Source organism: Anopheles arabiensis, chromosome 2, assembly GCF_016920715.1.
Source record: "Anopheles arabiensis isolate DONGOLA chromosome 2, AaraD3, whole genome shotgun sequence".
NCBI lineage: Eukaryota > Metazoa > Arthropoda > Insecta > Diptera > Culicidae > Anopheles > Anopheles arabiensis.
Window position 1 is genome coordinate 4,725,708 of NC_053517.1, and position 18,516 is coordinate 4,744,223.

General features: G+C 51.8%; 5 protein-coding genes across 6 annotated transcripts; 3 read left to right on the forward strand and 2 right to left on the reverse strand.

The window, feature by feature from the left end:
• Positions 1-60: 60 nt before the first annotated feature.
• On the reverse strand, positions 61-1,325 carry LOC120895845 (formylglycine-generating enzyme). The gene has a single exon (XM_040299526.1). It carries the CDS (start codon positions 1,277-1,279, stop codon positions 200-202), a length of 1,080 nt encoding a protein of 359 aa, XP_040155460.1. The 5' UTR covers positions 1,280-1,325; the 3' UTR covers positions 61-199.
• A 283-nt stretch (positions 1,326-1,608) lies between these two features.
• LOC120895875 (UPF0547 protein C16orf87-like) lies at positions 1,609-2,691 on the forward strand. Its single transcript, XM_040299587.1, has 3 exons — positions 1,609-2,243; positions 2,313-2,464; positions 2,530-2,691. Exons 1-3 carry the CDS (start codon positions 1,941-1,943, stop codon positions 2,615-2,617), a joined length of 543 nt encoding a protein of 180 aa, XP_040155521.1. The 5' UTR covers positions 1,609-1,940; the 3' UTR covers positions 2,618-2,691.
• A 99-nt stretch (positions 2,692-2,790) lies between these two features.
• Positions 2,791-6,162, forward strand: LOC120895827 (TRAF3-interacting protein 1). Its single transcript, XM_040299502.1, has 5 exons — positions 2,791-3,258; positions 3,387-3,504; positions 4,009-5,435; positions 5,515-5,717; positions 5,819-6,162. The coding sequence occupies exons 1-5, from the start codon at positions 3,124-3,126 to the stop codon at positions 5,967-5,969; spliced, it is 2,034 nt and encodes a 677-aa protein (XP_040155436.1). The 5' UTR covers positions 2,791-3,123; the 3' UTR covers positions 5,970-6,162.
• Positions 6,163-6,212: 50 nt separating this feature from the next.
• LOC120895859 lies at positions 6,213-13,660 on the reverse strand. 2 transcript variants are annotated; one of them, XM_040299551.1, is made up of 3 exons: positions 12,891-13,660; positions 10,812-11,027; positions 6,213-10,713 (listed from the first exon to the last, which is right to left on the reverse strand). In XM_040299551.1, the coding sequence occupies exons 1-3, from the start codon at positions 12,951-12,953 to the stop codon at positions 9,982-9,984; spliced, it is 1,011 nt and encodes a 336-aa protein (XP_040155485.1). In that variant the 5' UTR covers positions 12,954-13,660; the 3' UTR covers positions 6,213-9,981. The 2 variants fall into 2 exon arrangements, with proteins under 2 accessions (XP_040155485.1, XP_040155494.1); XM_040299560.1 differs by lacking the exon at positions 12,891-13,660 and adding an exon at positions 11,362-11,951.
• A 198-nt stretch (positions 13,661-13,858) lies between these two features.
• On the forward strand, positions 13,859-15,477 carry LOC120895835. Its single transcript, XM_040299514.1, has 2 exons — positions 13,859-14,455; positions 14,545-15,477. The coding sequence occupies exons 1-2, from the start codon at positions 14,077-14,079 to the stop codon at positions 15,309-15,311; spliced, it is 1,146 nt and encodes a 381-aa protein (XP_040155448.1). The 5' UTR covers positions 13,859-14,076; the 3' UTR covers positions 15,312-15,477.
• The last annotated feature ends 3,039 nt before the right edge of the window (positions 15,478-18,516 follow it).

Below are 18,516 nucleotides of genomic sequence, written 5' to 3' on the forward strand. Positions count from 1 at the left end.
TGCCAATTTCTTCCAGCTCGATCGTGGTAGATCTCTACAGATAAGGAGAAATGTGCATAGTTCTAGTTTGAATAAGGTGCCATTTATTTCGCTGTGACTTCGTATCCTTTAAATAGTAAAAATGCGTCGTTATTAGATGGTCTTCCCGCAGGAAGAGTCCGTTGAGATTATCACAAAGAAGGAATAGGATCCGCTCCATTCAGTTAGCATCGGCAGCGCACCGGAAGCCCAGATTGCCCGCCGAACTGTCCTCGGTGTTCTGCGATCGAGCCGCACAGCGATAGCGATAGCAGTACGATTCGTGACACAGGTATGAGCCACCCTTTTTCACCCGATTCGGTGGATCGCTGCCCGGCTTGCGCTCGATGGCCGCATCCTTCGAGTCCCACAGATCCGCCGTCCACTCCCACACGTTGCCAACGATGTTGTACAGCTCGAACGGGTTCTGGCGGAAGGACGTCACCGGGCAGGTGGTTTCGTAGCCATCCTCCCTCAGATTGCTGTCCGGGAACTCGCCCTGCCATATGTTCATCATGTGCTGCTCCTTCGGCATCAGCTTGTTGCCCCAGGGGAATAGCTTTTGTTTGCGACCGCCCCGGCAGGCCGCTTCCCATTCCGCTTCCGTCGGCAGGCGCTTCCCTTTCCAGGCGCAGTACGCGACCGCATCGTTCCAGGACACGTGCACCACCGGGTGGTCCAATCGGTCGCTTATATCACGTGACACGTCACCTTCCGGATGCTGCCAGGAGGCTCCGCGTACCTTGTACCACCAGGGCGCCGCTGCAACGCGGAAATCTTCGTACTGCTTGCGCACCGCTTCGCTGAGCAGCTGCTGGAAGACGAAGCTGTCGCCAAACTTTTCCGCCTCCGTGACGTAGCCTGTCTGGTCGACGAATGTCTTGAACTGTGCGTTGGAGACTTCGTACTGGTCGAGGTAAAAGTCGCGGATCGTCGCGGGCCGGGCCGGTGATTCGCGATCCTTGACGAAGATTGGTTCATTCGTGCCGATTACATATTCACCTCCTGGGATAAGGCTCATGTCTTCGAACCGCTTGGAATGTTCCACCAGATCGAGCAAGCTCTCCGGACGACGGTCCGCCCCGTCGGAGTGGGAGTGTTGTGTTGCATCGGCCGAGAAGATGACGCGTTCCTTCGGCTGCTCTTGGCCCTCGGCATTGCGTTTCAGCTTGTTGCATCCACAGTCACCGTTTGCGAGCTTAAACACTAAAATGCAGCTTAAAAATAAGAAAAACAAGCCACACCGATTCGTTTGCTCCATTCTGCTGCGGCGAGAAGAGTGCAGTTTGACAACAAATGCACCCTGCGATCAGCTGTTTTCTTGCTTTGTTGGTGGCATTGTTGTCAAGATGTCACAATCGTTGTGTTTTTTTGTTTATTATTTCTAAAAAACATCGTTTTATTCATGAATTGCATAATTAGTCAAAAACATCTCTTTTCTTCAAATTATTCGGTAAATTTAGAGAAAAAAAACGGAAAAAGAAAATCGCAAAATTGCAACGAACCGTTCAAGTATTGAACCACTTAATACAAATACGCATCGTTTTTGCAGCGTCCGCCTCAGTGTGGCCAGATTTTCTTTGCGGTTTTCGGTAGGAGCTTCAACATTTTATCGGTAGTTTTCGGTAGGAATTTCAATTTGTGTTACCAGTACGTCCTATTTTATCGCATCTCATGAAGTACAGACACGGGCCTTAGTTGTCAGTGTTGAATTTCTGGTTCTGGTCTGTAGTGATTTCCATGCATCATATGGAGTTTACTGCATTCAATCATTTGGCAAATGGTTTAAAACAGTATTCTGATCACTCTGGTCCGCGTTGTTGTTTGTTGATGTTTACGAAACCACCAGCAACAGTAGCTGTCAGGCGTCCATTCGAGCGAATGGAAGGAGGACAATTTCTTTTCGGGGCGGCCACTGGAACATGGTAAAAACTCGAATGATTACCAAACATTGTCCAGAGTGTGAGGTGCAGGTGGCGATTGCGTCGAAGAAATGTTCCTGCGGCCACGTGTTCAGCATGCGGCAGTCCAGCGCGGCCGTGTACGAGCCGCCGTCCCGCACCAAAGCGGGCAAGCGTAAGGCGGCCCAAGCAGCGTCCGCCAGCTCGAGCGATGGGCGCAAGGGCTCCGGGCAGGTGCAGCGCCGCCGGACCAGCCGGGTCCGGCGCGAAAAGCCCAACTACTACGACTCCCTGCAGTACGAGAAGAAGAAGAAGAAAACGAAGGTTTGCACCGGGGGAATGTCGGTCCCGAGCGTACTCGCACTAAAAGTTGCTTCCTTGTTTGTCTTACAGAAATCCTCAAAATCGTCCCTTTTCAAAGGGAAAGATGCTAAGCAAACGCAACTAATAACGGCCAAGGACACGCAGGCAGCAAGAGCAAACCGGCATGCGAACCGTCGGGCGAAGAAGGAAGAGATCGACGGTGGGGGGGATCTTGCTGCAAAGTACGCAAGCGAAAACTATGCGAAACTATCGGAACACACATTTTAATCATTTTACTTCTTTCCAGACTGCCGCTCGACAAGCAGGAAGTAGCCGCTATAATTTTATCGGAAATTAATCGTAAAATCGGTTCCGTCGTGTGGACGCAACCCTAGCAGACGTACACCACGCTGTAAATCCGTCGTTAGATTAAGTCTCACTAAATATAACTCTTTTCCATGTAAATTAAGGCGTAGTTTGTATCTGTTTGCCTACCGGATTGAAACCCACTGGCTGCGTTCGTGGCAGCTGCTTGCGTCCTTGTCCAAACGGTTGCGCCCTGTCTGTCCGTGGTGACTTCACCGTACGTCAGCCGTTGCCATGGCGATGATAGGTCTACAACATCAAGAATAACATTTTCCCAGCCCAAACACCTTCGGTTCTCGCTTTGTTGTTCCACTATCCGTGTGTATCTGCCGTCGAGCGAGCTGCTCTGTCCAAGAATATCCCCCAAAAGTGGGTCAGTCGTGTTCCGTCGGGCCATCGAGCACCTCCTCGGTAGTGCAGGTAGTGCATCATCATTGATCCATTGATTGTACGAGCAATGTGCCAGCATACCTTCACCACCGTACTGATAACGTGCAACGAGCGATAGTGAAAAGCGATTCAGTTCCCGCTGAAAATGGCATCCGAGCTGGATGCGACCATTTTGAAAAGAACGCAAAGTTCCCTCGGCAAGTTTGTGAAGCGACCCGCACTGACGGAAAAGTTGCTACGAAAACCACCGTTCCGATTTCTTCACGACATCGTGCACGCGGTATGTAAATTGCCACGATCGATATTGCCGGTTGCTGGTGTATATAGTTCAGTCGTAGTAACCTGCGACGGAATTTCCGTTTTATCCTTACCCCATATTCCCCCCTCCCACATCCGCCGGGGTAACAGATCATTCGGGAGCATGGATCGCTGGACGGGCTGTACACGGCGGACGAACTGAACTCGGACAACATCAAGGATCGTGACTCGAAAATGGCGTTTCTACAGAAGCTCATCGATGTCGTCAGTAAGTATGGAGTGTGAATGGCAGGGCGTCGTTGTTTATTTGGCGTCAATCAGCAAAAGGTTTGGGGTTCGCCCTTGTTGACATAGAGACAAGCTGTTGGCGTTCGCAACGGATAACGGGCCACAAGATGGGGGACTAGTTTCGGGCGACGAGAGTTTCACAATGCACGTGCTACGCTCGTCCACGTCCAAAAGCCTTTCCATTTCGATGACCTTGCCTAGACCTCAAACCACGATGACCTGTCCGGCCGGTGGTCAGCCGTGGTGGGCGATTATTGATTTTCCATTCGGACTGTTTTTGGCTCTGTATTTGTTTTTCTGATTCGTCATCCTGCCGGGCTTATCAATATTTGAAATCAAAACTTGTTTTTTATTTGCTTAATGTTTTTGTATGACTACGGACATGGTAATTCCCAGCGAAAATGGGGACACTTTTGCTTTGAAATTTAAAAATAAATGCACATCATGGTACATAACGATCTTTTTTCAATCCCCCGTTCGATAGAATTGACAAGTGGCCGTGAGCTAAAAGTTCGTCCTTCGAAAATTGTTGCCGGGCTGGAACCGGAACGTACCAACGAGTTGCTGCAGGCTCTCGCAAGCATATTGGAGGAGAAACTAAGCACAACCGAAATAGTGCGACACTATTTAGGCGACAATCCAACAACAACCAATGGAGTCAATGGCAATGGCTCTGGCCCGAACGCTGGGCCGGAAACGAATGGCACCAAAGGGGAAACACGCGAGGAAGGTAAAAAATCCAAACAAGAAAGGGTGAAAGAAAAGCCCAAAGAGAATGAAGCAACAGCGGTGGATCCAAGACGAAAGGATAAGAATGGTAAAGTGAAGGAAAAGGAAGTGCTTAAGAATGGCACAACCGTTAAACAGGTGGAAAAGGCAAAAACGAAACAAAATGGTACTAAAGTGCAGCCTAATGATTCCACCAAAAAGAAGAGCGACAAACCGAGCAAAGGAAAGGAGAAAGAGAAAAGCGTTAAACGTATCTCCTCCATCCCGGAGGAACCGCAACCACCGGCTGTGCCGGAAAAGGTGACACCAGCGCGACCGGAACCGACAACGAACGGCACCGAATCGATGGTAAACGGTGGAAATGCCCCGGAAAGCCGGAAGCGAAGGGATTCAATCAAAGAGTTCGGCGAGCCGGTGACACTGTCCGACGCCAATGGTGAGGCATCGGGTGAGGAGGAGCAAGAGAAGCGGAGACAGCAGCAGACCGGCAGCAACAGCAGCAGCCGACGATCGTCGCTGAAAAAGCAAAACAGCTTAACGCCTAGCGAAAACAACGCCCTCTCGGAGATGAACCAGTTTAATGGGCTGCAAAGCTCGCTTAGCAGACAGGACAGCAACAGTGCGCTGGTCGGGCAGGATGCACTGTCCGGGCCGGATGACGTAGCTGCCACCTCGGAACAACGGATGACAGAAGTTACAGTAACAGTTGCGGCACCGGTTGAGTCGAAAGCGTCCGCAGTGAAACCTCCGATGCATCGCCAGCAGTCGGTCGAGACGGTGATGAGACCACGGACCAGCTTGAGACCACCGAGCGTGAGGCCACCGTCCGCCCGTCCCGGGGCGCCGCGCCGGAAGGAAAAGAACGTCGAGGTCATACTGCAGCCGAACGAGACGCAAAAGCTGGGCGAAATCAACGTAAAGATGGAAGTGTTCAACAGCGAGCTGCTGGACGACGATGGGGAGAACTTGATCGTGATCGAGGATCCGACCACCGTGTCCGATGGGCTCGTGTACGGCAGGGCGGGCGAACCGCCGGGCGGAGCGGCCGACGAGACGGCACTGCTGCAGTCCGCCGAGCAGGAGGAGCAGCAGGGCCATCTGGTGCAGCAGATACTGGAAACGCAGAAGGAGTTCTCCACACACACCGGCACGGACAGCGAGCTGCTAAGGAAGGCGGATATGGTAGTAGCTTGCATGTGCTTTCTCAACGTTTCCTTAGTGCTAACGGGTTAAGTTTGGTTAACCTTCTCCCTTTCTCCAGGAATGGACCGCCGGGCAGCGGCAATCGTCCGCCAGACAGATGGAGTCGCTGCGTGAATCCATCCAGAAGCTGACGCGCTCCGTTAATCCGCTCGGGAAGTTGATGGATTTCATCCAGGAGGACATCGATTCGATGGAGCGTGAGCTGGCCAGCTGGCAACAGATCTACACCCAATCCATGGTGGAGCTCAACAAGGAGCGCAGGTACGTACGTACCCCGTTGATGATTCACGGGTGAGGTGAGGATGATTGTGGCGTGATCTCCCAATCGTAAATCGAATCGTTTTCGAACGTGCTAATTGCAGCGCCACGGAGAACGCCATCGAACCGCTCAAACAGCAGCTGTCGCAGATCGAAGTCAACATCAAAGAGTACCGCGACATGATCGACACCACGCGGGCCAACATACTGCAGAACGAGGCCAAGATCGAGCGGCTGTACATGACGGAAATTTAGCAAAACGATCGCCCCACCGTCTCCTCCACGATCGTGCGAGGACAGGGATGAGCGATCGTTGTTTTGCAACACGTTTTCACGTATTTTCTTTTTACTGTTCAACTCCACCACCACAAGTGTCCTCTTCTTAACAAATCAAACTGGAAAATTTGGACGAAATACATTAGTGTGTCCAGCACGCCCTTGAACCGAATCTTGTCCGCAGAGGAGTCCGAGAGATAGGTTTTGTTGTGTTGTTGTGTGTTTGGTTAAACATGATATAGATATACTTTATTTCGTTTACTTTTGTGTTTCCTTAATGTTTTCCTCACCGTATTTTCTCCCCCTTCCTTCCCCCTTTCTTTTATCGCAATAACCGCTCATCGAGTTAGTGTATATACTTAATCCTGCCCCTCGCCTCTCTCACGCGACTCGCTAATAACGGCTGCAACAGCCTCACTTTTCTAGTGTTTTTTACCATTCGCTTCCTTTACTTTACAGCCAGTTGTTTGTAAATTTCCACATTATATACACACACACACCAAGCACTTTCTGCGCGAAATCTTTCCAATTAGGTTAAAGTGTTTCGCAGAGGGGGTTCGTTCCCACCAATTCCTTTCACGCTCTTTTTTATAGCGACACGATAGACGGTCTGCCCATTTAAGATTACAGTTACTATCATACACACATTTACACGGCTAAGGCTCTCGTTTTCTTCTCGTTTTTCGCGCGCGCGCTAAGTTGCATCAGCAATAGGAGGGGTTTTTACCAACCGGGTGTGTTATAACGCCTCTGTGCATAAGATAGTGTGGTGTGGTGCCTTTTTTACTTCCTGCTAGCTACTGCACGACGACACGCGACAAACTACCGAAAAACCCTGGGAACTGCTCTCGATTGCTCATCAAAAGAAGGTCTGTGTGATTGTGTATTTGTGTACGGTGAATCTCACTTTGCGTGTCTCTACTATGTACATGGCGCGAGAACACAAATTAAGCTAAGTGGGGATAAAGCGTGGGCAACGAGAAGGAGAAGGAACGCGGGAGGAATTTCCTACCAAGCTTCTTCCCGAAGCTGTGTGTGGTGTCCGTCAAACAGCAATTACAGATTACACCGACAGACCGAGGTTTTGCGTTCTCATTAAACATTTTTCCACGTGGGCTTGGGGGATGGTAATGGAATAATACACAGTAAAAGTTTGCATCTTTGCGTGTTTACAATTACATTCAATTTTGGTTTCGTTTGCTACTCCCGTTGCTTCGTGGCTAATTCGGTTTCGGTTTGATTCGGTTGGATTATGATTTTGCTAGTAGTTGCCTGGTTCGGCAGCATAAATTAGGCAAGAGATAAAGGAGATAATAATTGGGAAAGAAGGGAGAAGGCTTATACATAATTTCCTTAACGCATTTAGATAAATGATATCACAATTTTGAACCTAGCTCTAAACTCAACGTTCAGTTTGTGGGGCTGTTTTCCATTTATTACGGGGTTGATTGTTTATTTTGTTCGCTCTCTGTGGCTCCGCGCTTTCAAAATTAATATAAAATACAAATTAATTATAATAAAATAGAAAAGGGTTTGCTTTACAGTAGAGATAAAGCGGTAAAGCAAATTTAGTTTCACATTGTTCAAGGAATTTCACACTTTTAGCGTCTTTTGATCGACAATCGAAAATAAACTCTATAATCAAAATTTAGAATCTTACAACTTTTGCTTTTGTTTCGCTTTCAAATTACACCCATACGCGTACAACCATACACACTCTGTTCGTATGGTGGCCCATCATCACGCTTCACATTCAACTTTTAAGCAACCTACATACATTTTACATGAGAAAGTCGAACGCAATCAGATGATTTTGATACACACTAGAGCATGCCTTTTTCGACGGCAACGCAATGGCGATGGCCATGTTTCATGCAACATAAGCAAAATTTAACTATTTCACCCACACTCCTCTAAATAATCTCTTACTGAGGAAGTACCTAACGCGATTGATGTGTTCCACTTCAACAGTGAACAAGAATTTCTATCTGTAAGTGGTTTGATTCGCATTTTTGGATTTGAACTTAATGAAATTTGGTTAGTTAATGTGAATTGTTGGGTATGGTCGATCCACTCTTCCACACTTTCCACACGAGTAACTGCGAAAACGGAGGGAATCTCTTTTCTCGCGACGATATGTATTGATGAGCGTGATGGAAATGACTACTACTATAGCTACAACATTGCTTAAAACATAACTTGTTCGAAAAATACATGAGTGAAGTGAAGTTTTAACTATCCCGCAGAGCTTGCGCAAATGTAATCTCTGCCCAATTCGCATGATGAGCTGCACAACAGGCACAAAAAAACGCCGCAAACAGACTGACTGGCACCGGATCCAGGTGCCGGATTGTGGATGCAATTAACACCCACCATCCCTCCCAAGCTCCCCTGTTCCGATCACAAGCGATCACAAAAGCGCTTGGGATGAAAATAGAAACACGCTTTAAAAGCCGCGCAATTCTGCGGTTTGTCGCTAACGGGTGTATCGGGACAACGGCGTTCAAAACGATGCTACCTTCCCCATGGTCCATCCGATTGTCGTCCAATCGATAGCGTGTTTGTCTGCGTCATACCCTCACAACACTGCGTGCTCTTCTCAAGTGATCGGCACGATTGCGCAGCGGGGGAACGCGCAGTGGTCCAGCTGACGAAGCGGAATTATCACACTTTCTTCGCAGACACCAGTGACAAAGGCGACCTATTTAATGTCATTTACTGCGCGCTGTCGCTTCTACGGGCGCCCTTCGCACCGTACACCGTACCATCCGGCAACCAGAGGCTTATCTTCAAAAAACAGTTGATAACTTCTGGATGTGCAATGAAGCAATGATTAAGGGTGTATGATGTGTGTATGTCTACATGCTATACTAATAACGATATCATTCTCTCGTAGCACCTTTCGGTCAGATTGTTTAAACTGTTGCATACATCCTTTGTGTGTTTGTTCCCTTCCGCGATGCCTTCCCGCGATCGCTGTTGAATTAAATCAACACTCATTTGCACCTAGAGCTTCCCAAGCGGTCGGTTTCTAACCATCCTGCTGCAATACTGTTATGTGCACGTCTGTGCCGAGAGCATGCTGCTGTGCTCCAAAAAGATGGGACAAACTAAGCTCACGTCCACATCAAAAATACACTGTTTGATACCGCACTTATCGTGCCGCAGCAGCACACACGAAGGGAGCATGGGGATGGATGATAAAGGGAGAGGGGGGCACAATTTGCTCAACCACTTTGTATGGGATTGCGTGGATGAAGGCACATAGAGTAATGATGAAAATGGGTAATAATACATCGTGCACGAACGTGTGCGGCGCGACTCGTCCTAGCACCCATAGTCCCTAGGTTGAGTGGAACTGTAAAGCTAGTTGGATAAATATATGCTTAACCCATCCGAAAAACGATCGTGATCGGTTACCACAAGACAAAATTAGCACAGTGTACGTGTCTTTCAGCGTCACCTGGTGCGCAAAAGGGGGTACGTTCATGTTGCGTGATGATGATGATGATCGATGCCCAAAAGGAGTAAGATTGTATCCTAGGCCCAATAATTAAAGGTTGGTATCTCCGATGGTAGTGTGTGGGATGGTGGGCGCCGGCAGCAGAACGCCTCTCCCTCCGGTGCGACGCGCTCGATTAATCAGCACCCCAACGATACTGCCCAGCTTGCCCTTTAAGCTAGCGCCGATGGTTTGCAGCTGCACATGGAACGTATATCTATGCCGTACATACCGCTGAGTAAGATAGTGATGTCGATAATGGTGTTGTGATGTAGCGATGCCACCGTTGTACCTTCCCGAAGGTACCAGCATTAGAGCTTGTGTCTCCAACGAACCTTCCGTCTCTGCTGCACTGCTTTCCCAATCCTCGTCTCCAGCGTCCCCTGCGTCTTCCTGAGCGTCCGTCGTCTTCCAGCTCTCGGTGCTCGTTGTGAGTAGCAGCACCTTCCTTCCGCTAGCGGTACGAGCATATCCTTGCCGCGTTTGATGCTACAACTCGAACAGCTCGTCCTGCTGGCGCTCCAGCTTCTGGAGGGAACTTTGCACCCGCTTGCCCTGCGTCATCACGATCAGCTGGTTCGTATCGGACGCCGCACTGCCGGAGGAGCTCTGGCGCTTGTGGTGGTGGTGGCTGTTCGCCCCGCTACCACCAGCGCCGACGTGCTGCGCGCTGTTGCCGGGTACGTGATAGTGGTACTGCTGGTAGGACGAGATCGACGACGAGGACGATGCGTTCGAATAGGCACGCGGTTTCGAGTAGTACCCACTGCTGCCGCTCCCACTGCCGACCCCGCCGGACGAGGACGAGAAGAACAGATTGTCGTCGCTCTGGCTGCTCGTGACAAAGTCGCTGTTCCGCTGCACCTCCGCAATGCACTTCCGGGTGGACGCGATCGAGCTGTCGATTTTGCCGAGAAACTCTTCCAGATTCTTGCGGCTTTCCTCCTCGGGCGAGACGAGCGGCGATTCGTCGCCCATCGAGTATCCGTTACCGTCCGAGCTGATGCTGTTGTTGTTGTTGTTGCTAATGATGCTGCTGCTGGTGCTAGCACTTCCCCCGGACGGCATCCGGCTGGCGCTGGTCAGCGCATTTGGACGTATGATTGCTTCCGGGTCCTTAGGATAGTGTGGTGAATCTTTCGCCACCGGTACCATCAGGAACGGTCGCAGGAAGATGGTATCCGTGGGCAGTAACCTATTTACTCGCCTAATTTGTTCCATCTGGAAAGGAAACGGGAAGAATGGCGATGAAGCGCGGAAGTTAAGCAAGTGATGGACAGTGTGTGCGTGGGGTTCTCTATTTATGGCCCGATACTCACACTACATCCGTACTTCAGGGCAAGACCCTGCAGGGTGTCGGTCCGCTCGACGTCGTGCCGTATCAGTGCGTCGGTCGGCTGCAGGGCGGCCGGGCTGCGACTTCCGCCGGATATGCTGCCGTACTTCTTGAGCGAGCGGGCCGAGTCCCGTATCGATTGCTTCTCGCCAAACATGGTTTCATCTTCCATTCCGGCGTCCGACACTAGCTTTACAAACTGTGGCCCGCGCACCAATTAAACACACACATAAACACACACGGGGTTGAGCACGGGAAGTTGGGAAAAGAGAGACAAATTAGTAGCACATCACACACCAAAACACAGCAATCGGGCTCCTTCTCCTAGTCCTCCTCCTCGGGGTTCTATTTCGAGCGTTTCGCGGGAGGTGGGGGGGATGTTGGTTACGACCAGTTTTTCAACAGAGTGAGCCCTTGCAGTGAATGAGCCCGCCAGTCAGCCAGCGAGCAAATCGGACCACCTGCCACGACTTCGGTATGCTGTGTGTCTCTGTGTGTGCGCGGAGCAATCCGTAACACCCTTGCAGCTTTACCGTTCAAAGCACCACCCAACTGCTAGACCATTTTCCCAACCAGACGGGGCGGGGGAGACCACTTTATCCGCGATATTCTTTCCAATATGCTGACAGAAAAATACAGTGAGCGCACTTGCTGCTTTCACCAGCTTCGACCCTTTTTTGCCCTCCTCCCTCCTTCCACACCGAGGGCAGAATTGACAGCTGCTCTGGCGCAGATGAAATAGCAACTCTCATCGGCAACTCGGCTTCAAGTGGCGAACGAACCCTTCTAAACACGGCCGAAAGCAATTGCACAAAAACACACGAGCAAACGAAAACAAAGGCGGCCACACACGTACACGGCACAGAGCGCACGGAATGATAAGTGCCTTGTGTGTGTGTGTGTGGAACAACGATTAGAGACGTATGTGGTGTCCGGGTCGCTCTCCGCTATGATAAGACTGTTTTAAATGTAAAGAGGGGTAAAAAAACATTGCACGCATATTTAGACAGCTCGATAAGGGCGCTAATTTGACACTAATTAAACAAACAAAGTGGCTAATCTGCCATTTAAATTGATAATACATACGCACACACCAAGAGAGAGAGAGAAAACAATTGCTACTTGCGGGGCATGGTAGAGCGCCTGTAGCAACGCTGATCGATGGAAGTTACGATGTTACATGGCAAATAATTAATGCGTAGCCGTCGCTTCAGCAACAAAGCGCGATAACGCCACGAGACGAAACATCTCCCGCTCCATCACGCACACATGCCATCTCTTGCCACCCCTCTTCTTCCAACGGTACAGCAAAAAGCAAAAAAACAATCGCCACCCGCCGGAATAACTTTCGTCTGCCGTAATGCAATATCGCCCATCCCGCGTGACCTTGCGCGATCGCGGGTCTCTCTCACGCGCATTTGGTGACTGGCAGGCAGGGAGCAGGCGATCGACGGTGGAAAATTTGCTGGCATGGAAAATTTGCCACAAAAGCATGGTCTGTGGCCGTGTGTTGCAGTGAATGAAATTAACCCGAATGCCTAATTTCGTTTTCGATCATTCAAGGCGCCTACAACGATAGATCCAAGAGGGAGAAGATGGGAGATCATGCAAGATCGTGCCACAATAAAAAGAAGGGAAAACTTGTGAACGTGTGACTCATCCAGCTCGAACGTCATTCTGAATCGGAAAGGGGGAGGGTTTTTTTTTGGAAAAATCACCGGACGGGTAAATCCGTTTCGTAAATACCCCTTTCGCGCAATCCCTTCCGAGGGGCGGTTTTGTGTGCTTTTTTTGCATGTTGTATGTCCGACACGTTTACCAGTAGTGCACACACACACAGGCAGGCATTTCATAACATCAGCAAAACCGTGGTCCGATGGCTTGCGGCTGACGATGATGATGACGATGATGGTGATGCCCCCCGGAGTTGCGGATCGTTGACCGCCCGGCTGCCCGGGTTGCATGTGCATGAAGCAACACCAACAGCTGATCGGGGGGAGGAGTAGGAGGAGGAGAAGGAGCGATTTTTGTACTTGTGTTGTTTTTTTTGCCTTTTCCTTACCTTCACGTAAGATCTCCAGTTTTTGTACTTTTTCCTCAGATCGCTCATGGTTTCGAGGCTCATCGTTTTCCGTCACCACCGTGTATCGCCGTCGCCTGCTTCGTTCTGCTGTTTCTATGCGTGTGTGCGTCGGAAGCTGCAGCACGGGAAGGGGACGGTTTCGGGGTGTGTGAAGATGGTGCTGAATTGTCCGCAATAAATCACGCTTATCCTAGCCACACACACTCTCATGACAGCGTAAACCATCCAGCGTTTGCCTTGACCACGAACTTACAGCGACGGGGAATGCAGTTCCGAGCACGGACGCGGTCCCGCTTCTGGAATTTTGCATACAAAGAAGATAACACACCTGCCCTGTTGTTCCCGTTCCGTTCTGTACGGAGAAGGCGTGCGGGGTGACGAAACACACAAACGCCTCGCCTCGTGTTATCACCAATCAACGGCAGTGCCGCAACGATCACTTTTTCGGGACGTTCATCAATGTAACGCCGCCAACGGTTCTCGGAGCTCCCCCCCCCCCACACGCACACACAAAGCGTTTTGCCGGAAATAATAGAGGCAGTTAGCGAGAAACGTCACATCACAGATTCACCACTATCGCCCCCCTCGCTCGCTCGCTTGATTTCCCCCAAACCGCTGCACACTTCCACGTTCTCGGTAAGCGACTCGCGAGTCACGATCACTTCGGCGGCGCGGTACGACGATGATTGCTGCGTTTGCGCACTCGCGCGAGTGTGTCTGCGGTCTGCGATTCCGGCGAAGCCACCGCCGCGAACGATTCAAATTGGAAGTGCGTGTAGAACGCCAGGATGGGCTGGGTGCGTGTTGCAACTGCACCTGTGACAGCTACTTTTGACAGTTCACAGACCACCGGGAGAGGAGCAGCTTTGGCAGTGACGAAGCGAATCGACTTTGCGGCATTTGGATCCGGCAATAGGGGCAGAATTAATCTAATTGCGATTGTTTTGCTGTGCTACGCAATTGTGGTTTTACTTTTACGACCCCGTGCTCGTTGACAACTGGCAACCCAGCGGACCGTTATACGAGCGCAAATGTCACCGCGCACGGATCGGTACCAGCCTGGCGGATGCGGAGTTGTTTACCAAAACAAAATTAAAACAAAACCGACGCACCCAGCACGGACGCCATCGTCGTGGTCGGAGGGCGCGGGCCACACACATCCAAGATGCACTCGTACCGGGCGAACGTGAACCGCAAACACTGTGCGTACTTCCGGTGCAACAACAACTCGGTGTCTACTCCGGATATCACATTCTTCGGCTTCCCGAAACCGTTCGACCGCTACGAGACGTGGATGAAGTTTGCGGGCGTGCCGCACGAGCTGCTCGAGAACAAGCGGTACCGGTATCTGTGCGAGCGCCACTTTGCCGACATCTATCTGTGCCGCAGCCAGCGACGGACGCTGCTGCTGGGTAATGCGGTGCCCTACCCGTTCGACCAGTCGATTGTGACGGATTGCGACGCGTCCGAGGGAACGGTCGAAGTGTACGAGATGGAGTCGGACGGGACGCTCGCGAAAGTCGCACCTTTGCGGCCGCTTGACGGTGAGTGGTAGTCGGTGTGGGGTGGTCGTTGGTCCATGAGAGTGTAGGGCGGTCATTAACAATGTTGGTTCTCTCTGGTTTTGCAACAGACAACGAGGGCGCCGAGTCGACGGACATGGAGCAGACCAGTGAGACGGACATGGAAGCGTTAAGCTCCCCAACGGTGACTGTCGTTCGCTCCAGCACTTCCGAGGAGCTGCAGGATACGCTAAGCGTTGAGGAGGTGCCGGTTGCAAAGAAAGACCCCCAGAAGGAAGAACCGAAATCGGAAGCTGTTTCGTCGGCCGGCAGCAGCCACAAGCAGAAGCTGGTCGCCTCGAAGATAGCGGAAATGAAGGTGAAGGTGCGGAACGCCGCTGCTGCCGGTGCGATCACACCCAACCACCGGGAGGCAGCCGGCAAGACTGTGGTGCTGAACGGCAAAACGATACGCCTGGTGCCGATCCAATTCCGCAACATCGTGCACAAACAGTCGGAAACGGACCCGGAAGTGACGATCGTCGACAACGACCACGAGGACGGGGGCAAGCCGGATGAAGCTTCCGGCGAGGTGCCGAACGCCTCGAAGAATGTGAAATCTCCGGTTTCGTCATCCACGAACTCGCACGACGAAACCGTTGAAGGGCGGGAAGACGAGCCGGCGGAGAGCAGCGCAGGGGGCCAGCAGGCGACGGAGCGGGACGACAAAATCAGCGAATTCATCTTCAAAGGCGAGGAGTACGTGCAGATGCCGAAGGCGCACTTTGTCGGCAAGCTCAGCAAGCTCGAGCAGCGGGTGGCGCACTACGAAAGCGTCATCAGGAACATGCGCTCCATACTCGACCACGCCAGTCCCTTCGGTTCAACGGACGGTTGAGGGAGAGGGGGGGGGGGGATTGAACTATGCCTAATTTTTACCGAGAACAGGTACTTGCGAGTACTTAATATGGGAATATTTTAAGAATTTATCGATACACGCTGTACGCGCCAAAATGATGAAAAACGGTCCGAGAATTAAAAAAATGTGAATTTCTGACGAAAAACGTGCCATGAGTCGCTTTTTTGAGGAATCCGAACAGGCAGCGACGTGTGTGGTCGCGGTGGCCCTCTTGAGTCGCTTCCGCGAATTCTGCCGTTTGGCGCTTTTGTGAAGTAGTGGAGTAGGTGTGGTGGTGGGCGGAGGGGAAGGAGCAGGAGGGGGGGTTTGTTTTGTTTTCAATCCCTCTGCGTGTGTGTGCGTGCAGTCGGTCCGAGGCGGGCGGGCTGTCAGGCGGATCCCTCGACTCCGTTTACAGGCGTCGATTTCGAAAATAACGGTCGCATTTTCGAAGACGACGAAAAAATTCAAAAATCGCGGCCAAATTTTAATTTTCGGTGAAACTTTTCGCGCGAACCGTTGACATTGGACGACCGATTGGTGGGGCGTTTTCACCGGGATGCGGCAGCGACAGTTGACGGATGACAGTTACCCGACCGTTGACAGCGAGCGTAGGGTGGCGATACACGAGTCGGCCATCCAGCCCGGTATTCGCGTAGAATTTTAGTGAATATCGCTATTTATTTTATTTTTGAAGGTTTTTTACAGATATTTGATTTTTTAATACCTACCGAGACTCTTCTGCAGCTTGGCAAGGCAACACCGAATCGTTTAAGCGCAATTACGTCTCAATTGACGAACTGCCCGCGGATATGTCTCTCGTGCAGAGGGTCCCTCACCGTGAGTTTGATACCGACGGCAGGCCACAACACGCTGTTGTTTACAAAAAGTAGTCAAAGCGGTCGGACACGGACGGCCCGAGCTCCGCATCGTCACTGTCCGGGGATTATTGCAATCGCGTGCATCCACCGCCCACCTGCACAGGGAAGAAAAGAAAGAGACTGTGTGAGTGTGTGTGAGCCTAGCATTCCAGAAAGCAAAGAAAGCGATGTGTGGTGTGTGCCAGTCAGCAAAACAAACGCCGGCGAACCCGTAATGCGCCTACTTGTTTCGTGGAACCGCTAAACGAGGAACCAAAAAAAAAGAAGTTCATTGCACCACGTGCCAGGAGTATCCGTTTCTCTGTGTGTGTGTGTGGTGTGTGTTGGTGTGACATGGCGGAGCAACTGTGCCCTGTTTTGGGAATTTCTTAGCTCCTTCCTGCCGTGTGCAAGAGTGTCCTGAAAAGGAAAAAAAACACACACACGCGAGCGAATGTCCTTTGTTTGTGATATTGGGAGTGTATTTTCGTCCAATAAGTGATAAGAAGGCGTGTGTGTGTGTGCGACAGACAACTGGAGCGTATAGTGTGCCAGGAGGGGAGGAAACCAGACGTGATGACGGTGGCCAGCTCGCTGGTTTGACCAGCTCTACCAGCGGCTGCTTCTTTGCGGCGCGGTGTTCGTTCGCTTCTTTGTGCCCTCGGCCTGCTTCGATCCGTCGCGGCGTAATTCCGTGCCTCAGTGGCCACGGCCAGTTCGGGCAGTGTGGCGAGCGTGTGTGTGTGTGTCGGGAGGCGCTCCCTTAACCCACAACCATACACACACAAACACAGGCAAGCAGCAAGCGACCGACCCCGTCACCGCAGCCGGTTCACAGAGCGCTTTTTTGTCGAAGCGAACTGGCACGGGGCGCCCAGGGGTGCTGCTGCTGCCGCTGCTTGTCGTTGGTGGCGTGAGAAATCCCATCCCTGAGCGCGCGCGTGTGTCTGAGCGGGAGAGCAGAGCCGAGCCGACCCGTGGCGCGCGCTGTGTGTGAGTCAACAGCGCGTACCGGAGGGGAACGGCCATACCACGGTCGGACGTAGCGGAGAGGGTGCGCCCGGGTGGCGGTGGCCTTCGGTTTCGTTCCTCGCGCTTTGAGCCGTTCGCTCGTCGGCTGCGGCGCGCGCTCTCGTCGAGGCCAGCGGCGTCATTGGCCCATCGTCGTTGTCGCGCTGTGGACGGTTTTTCGGTCGGCCCCGTGGTCTCGTCGTCGTCGTCGTTGTGTCGGTCGCGTCCTACACCCTACCCTTGCCGTGCTACCATTCCTCGTCTCCGCAGTGTGTGTGTGGACGGACGACGGTGTGGTGGTGGTACACGCCTCGCGCGTTTCTCTGTGTGTGCGTCGTCGCGACGCGCTGGTGCCCTCGCGCCGTTTATCTCGCTCACGGGAACGACACGGGGGACGGTGTTTGACGTCGCCCACCCGCTTCACCTTCTCCTTCGTCGGCCCATCCCCTTTTCCCACTGTTCCGGTGTGCTCCGGGTGTGCGGCTGCTGCTGCTGCTCCGCCATCGTGACGAGGGCAATGGTGGCAAACAGTGTACGACGGGCGGACGAATTATTTATCATCGAGCCTCCATCGAGCTAGTGTGTGCGAGTGCGTTGCGCGTGTGTCTGTGCCCAGGTCCAGGGATTGCGTGCTTCGGAAGAAGGTACGGATAAAGCAAACGTCGCGAAAAAAAAAGAAACAACGGCACCAAGCAGCCAGCATCCTCCGCAGAAACCGGCCGACCGGAGAGAGAGAGAGAGCGAAAGAGGACATCGAGAACGTTCAGCAAGGTTTGTTGGTTCCATCGGGGCCATCAGTGTGTGTTGATGTAACGCGGGGGTTTCGTGTGGTGCAAGTGAAAGTGAAACTGCCACACACTCTCCGTGGCGGCCTGTCCGCGGTGTGTTCCGTACGTGTGCTACAGTGGTGCTAGAGCGGTAAAGGGAGGTTTCCACAGTGAACTCAGTTGCGATCGTTTCCATAGTTACCTTTACGGTGCCGTGGTGGTTTGGTACCACGTTTAACAAACACACACTCACACATACACACGCAAAGACACAGAAAACAAAATAGAACGATGGCCGAATCGAAGCAGCTTTCGCTGGCGGAACCGGAACCGCAGTCGCGGCAAGAGAGTGGCAAAGAATCTCCCCGTGCCGAACCGGTCACCTCGCCGATGGACACTGCTACAGAAGACACTGCCGGCAAGGGACGGGACAAGGGGTCCCCTTCCCTTTCGCCAGCCGTCCCGGTGCCATCAGAAGATACCGACAGTGAAAAAGAAAAAGTAGAAGCAAAAGAAGAAGTAAAAGAAGAAGAAGAAGCAAAAGAAGTAGTGAAAGAAGAAGCAAAA

Excerpts from the sequence above, each read along its gene's own strand:
- LOC120895845 (XM_040299526.1), bottom strand. The coding sequence starts at position 1,279 with ATGGAGCAAACGAATCGGTGTGGCTTGTTTTTCTTATTTTTAAGCTGC.
- LOC120895875 (XM_040299587.1), top strand. The coding sequence starts at position 1,941 with ATGGTAAAAACTCGAATGATTACCAAACATTGTCCAGAGTGTGAGGTG. Across the intron at positions 2,244-2,312 it reads AGAAGAAGAAGAAAACGAAG|AAATCCTCAAAATCGTCCCT; the intron begins GTTTGCACCGGG and ends TTTGTCTTACAG. Across the intron at positions 2,465-2,529 it reads GGGGGGGATCTTGCTGCAAA|ACTGCCGCTCGACAAGCAGG; the intron begins GTACGCAAGCGA and ends ACTTCTTTCCAG.
- LOC120895827 (XM_040299502.1), top strand. The coding sequence starts at position 3,124 with ATGGCATCCGAGCTGGATGCGACCATTTTGAAAAGAACGCAAAGTTCC. Across the intron at positions 3,259-3,386 it reads TTCACGACATCGTGCACGCG|ATCATTCGGGAGCATGGATC; the intron begins GTATGTAAATTG and ends CCGGGGTAACAG. Across the intron at positions 3,505-4,008 it reads GAAGCTCATCGATGTCGTCA|AATTGACAAGTGGCCGTGAG; the intron begins GTAAGTATGGAG and ends CCCGTTCGATAG.
- LOC120895859 (XM_040299551.1), bottom strand. The coding sequence starts at position 12,953 with ATGAGCCTCGAAACCATGAGCGATCTGAGGAAAAAGTACAAAAACTGG. Across the intron at positions 11,028-12,890 it reads ACTGGAGATCTTACGTGAAG|TTTGTAAAGCTAGTGTCGGA; the intron begins GTAAGGAAAAGG and ends CGCGGGCCACAG. Across the intron at positions 10,714-10,811 it reads CCCTGAAGTACGGATGTAGT|ATGGAACAAATTAGGCGAGT; the intron begins GTGAGTATCGGG and ends TTTCCTTTCCAG.
- LOC120895835 (XM_040299514.1), top strand. The coding sequence starts at position 14,077 with ATGCACTCGTACCGGGCGAACGTGAACCGCAAACACTGTGCGTACTTC. Across the intron at positions 14,456-14,544 it reads ACCTTTGCGGCCGCTTGACG|ACAACGAGGGCGCCGAGTCG; the intron begins GTGAGTGGTAGT and ends GTTTTGCAACAG.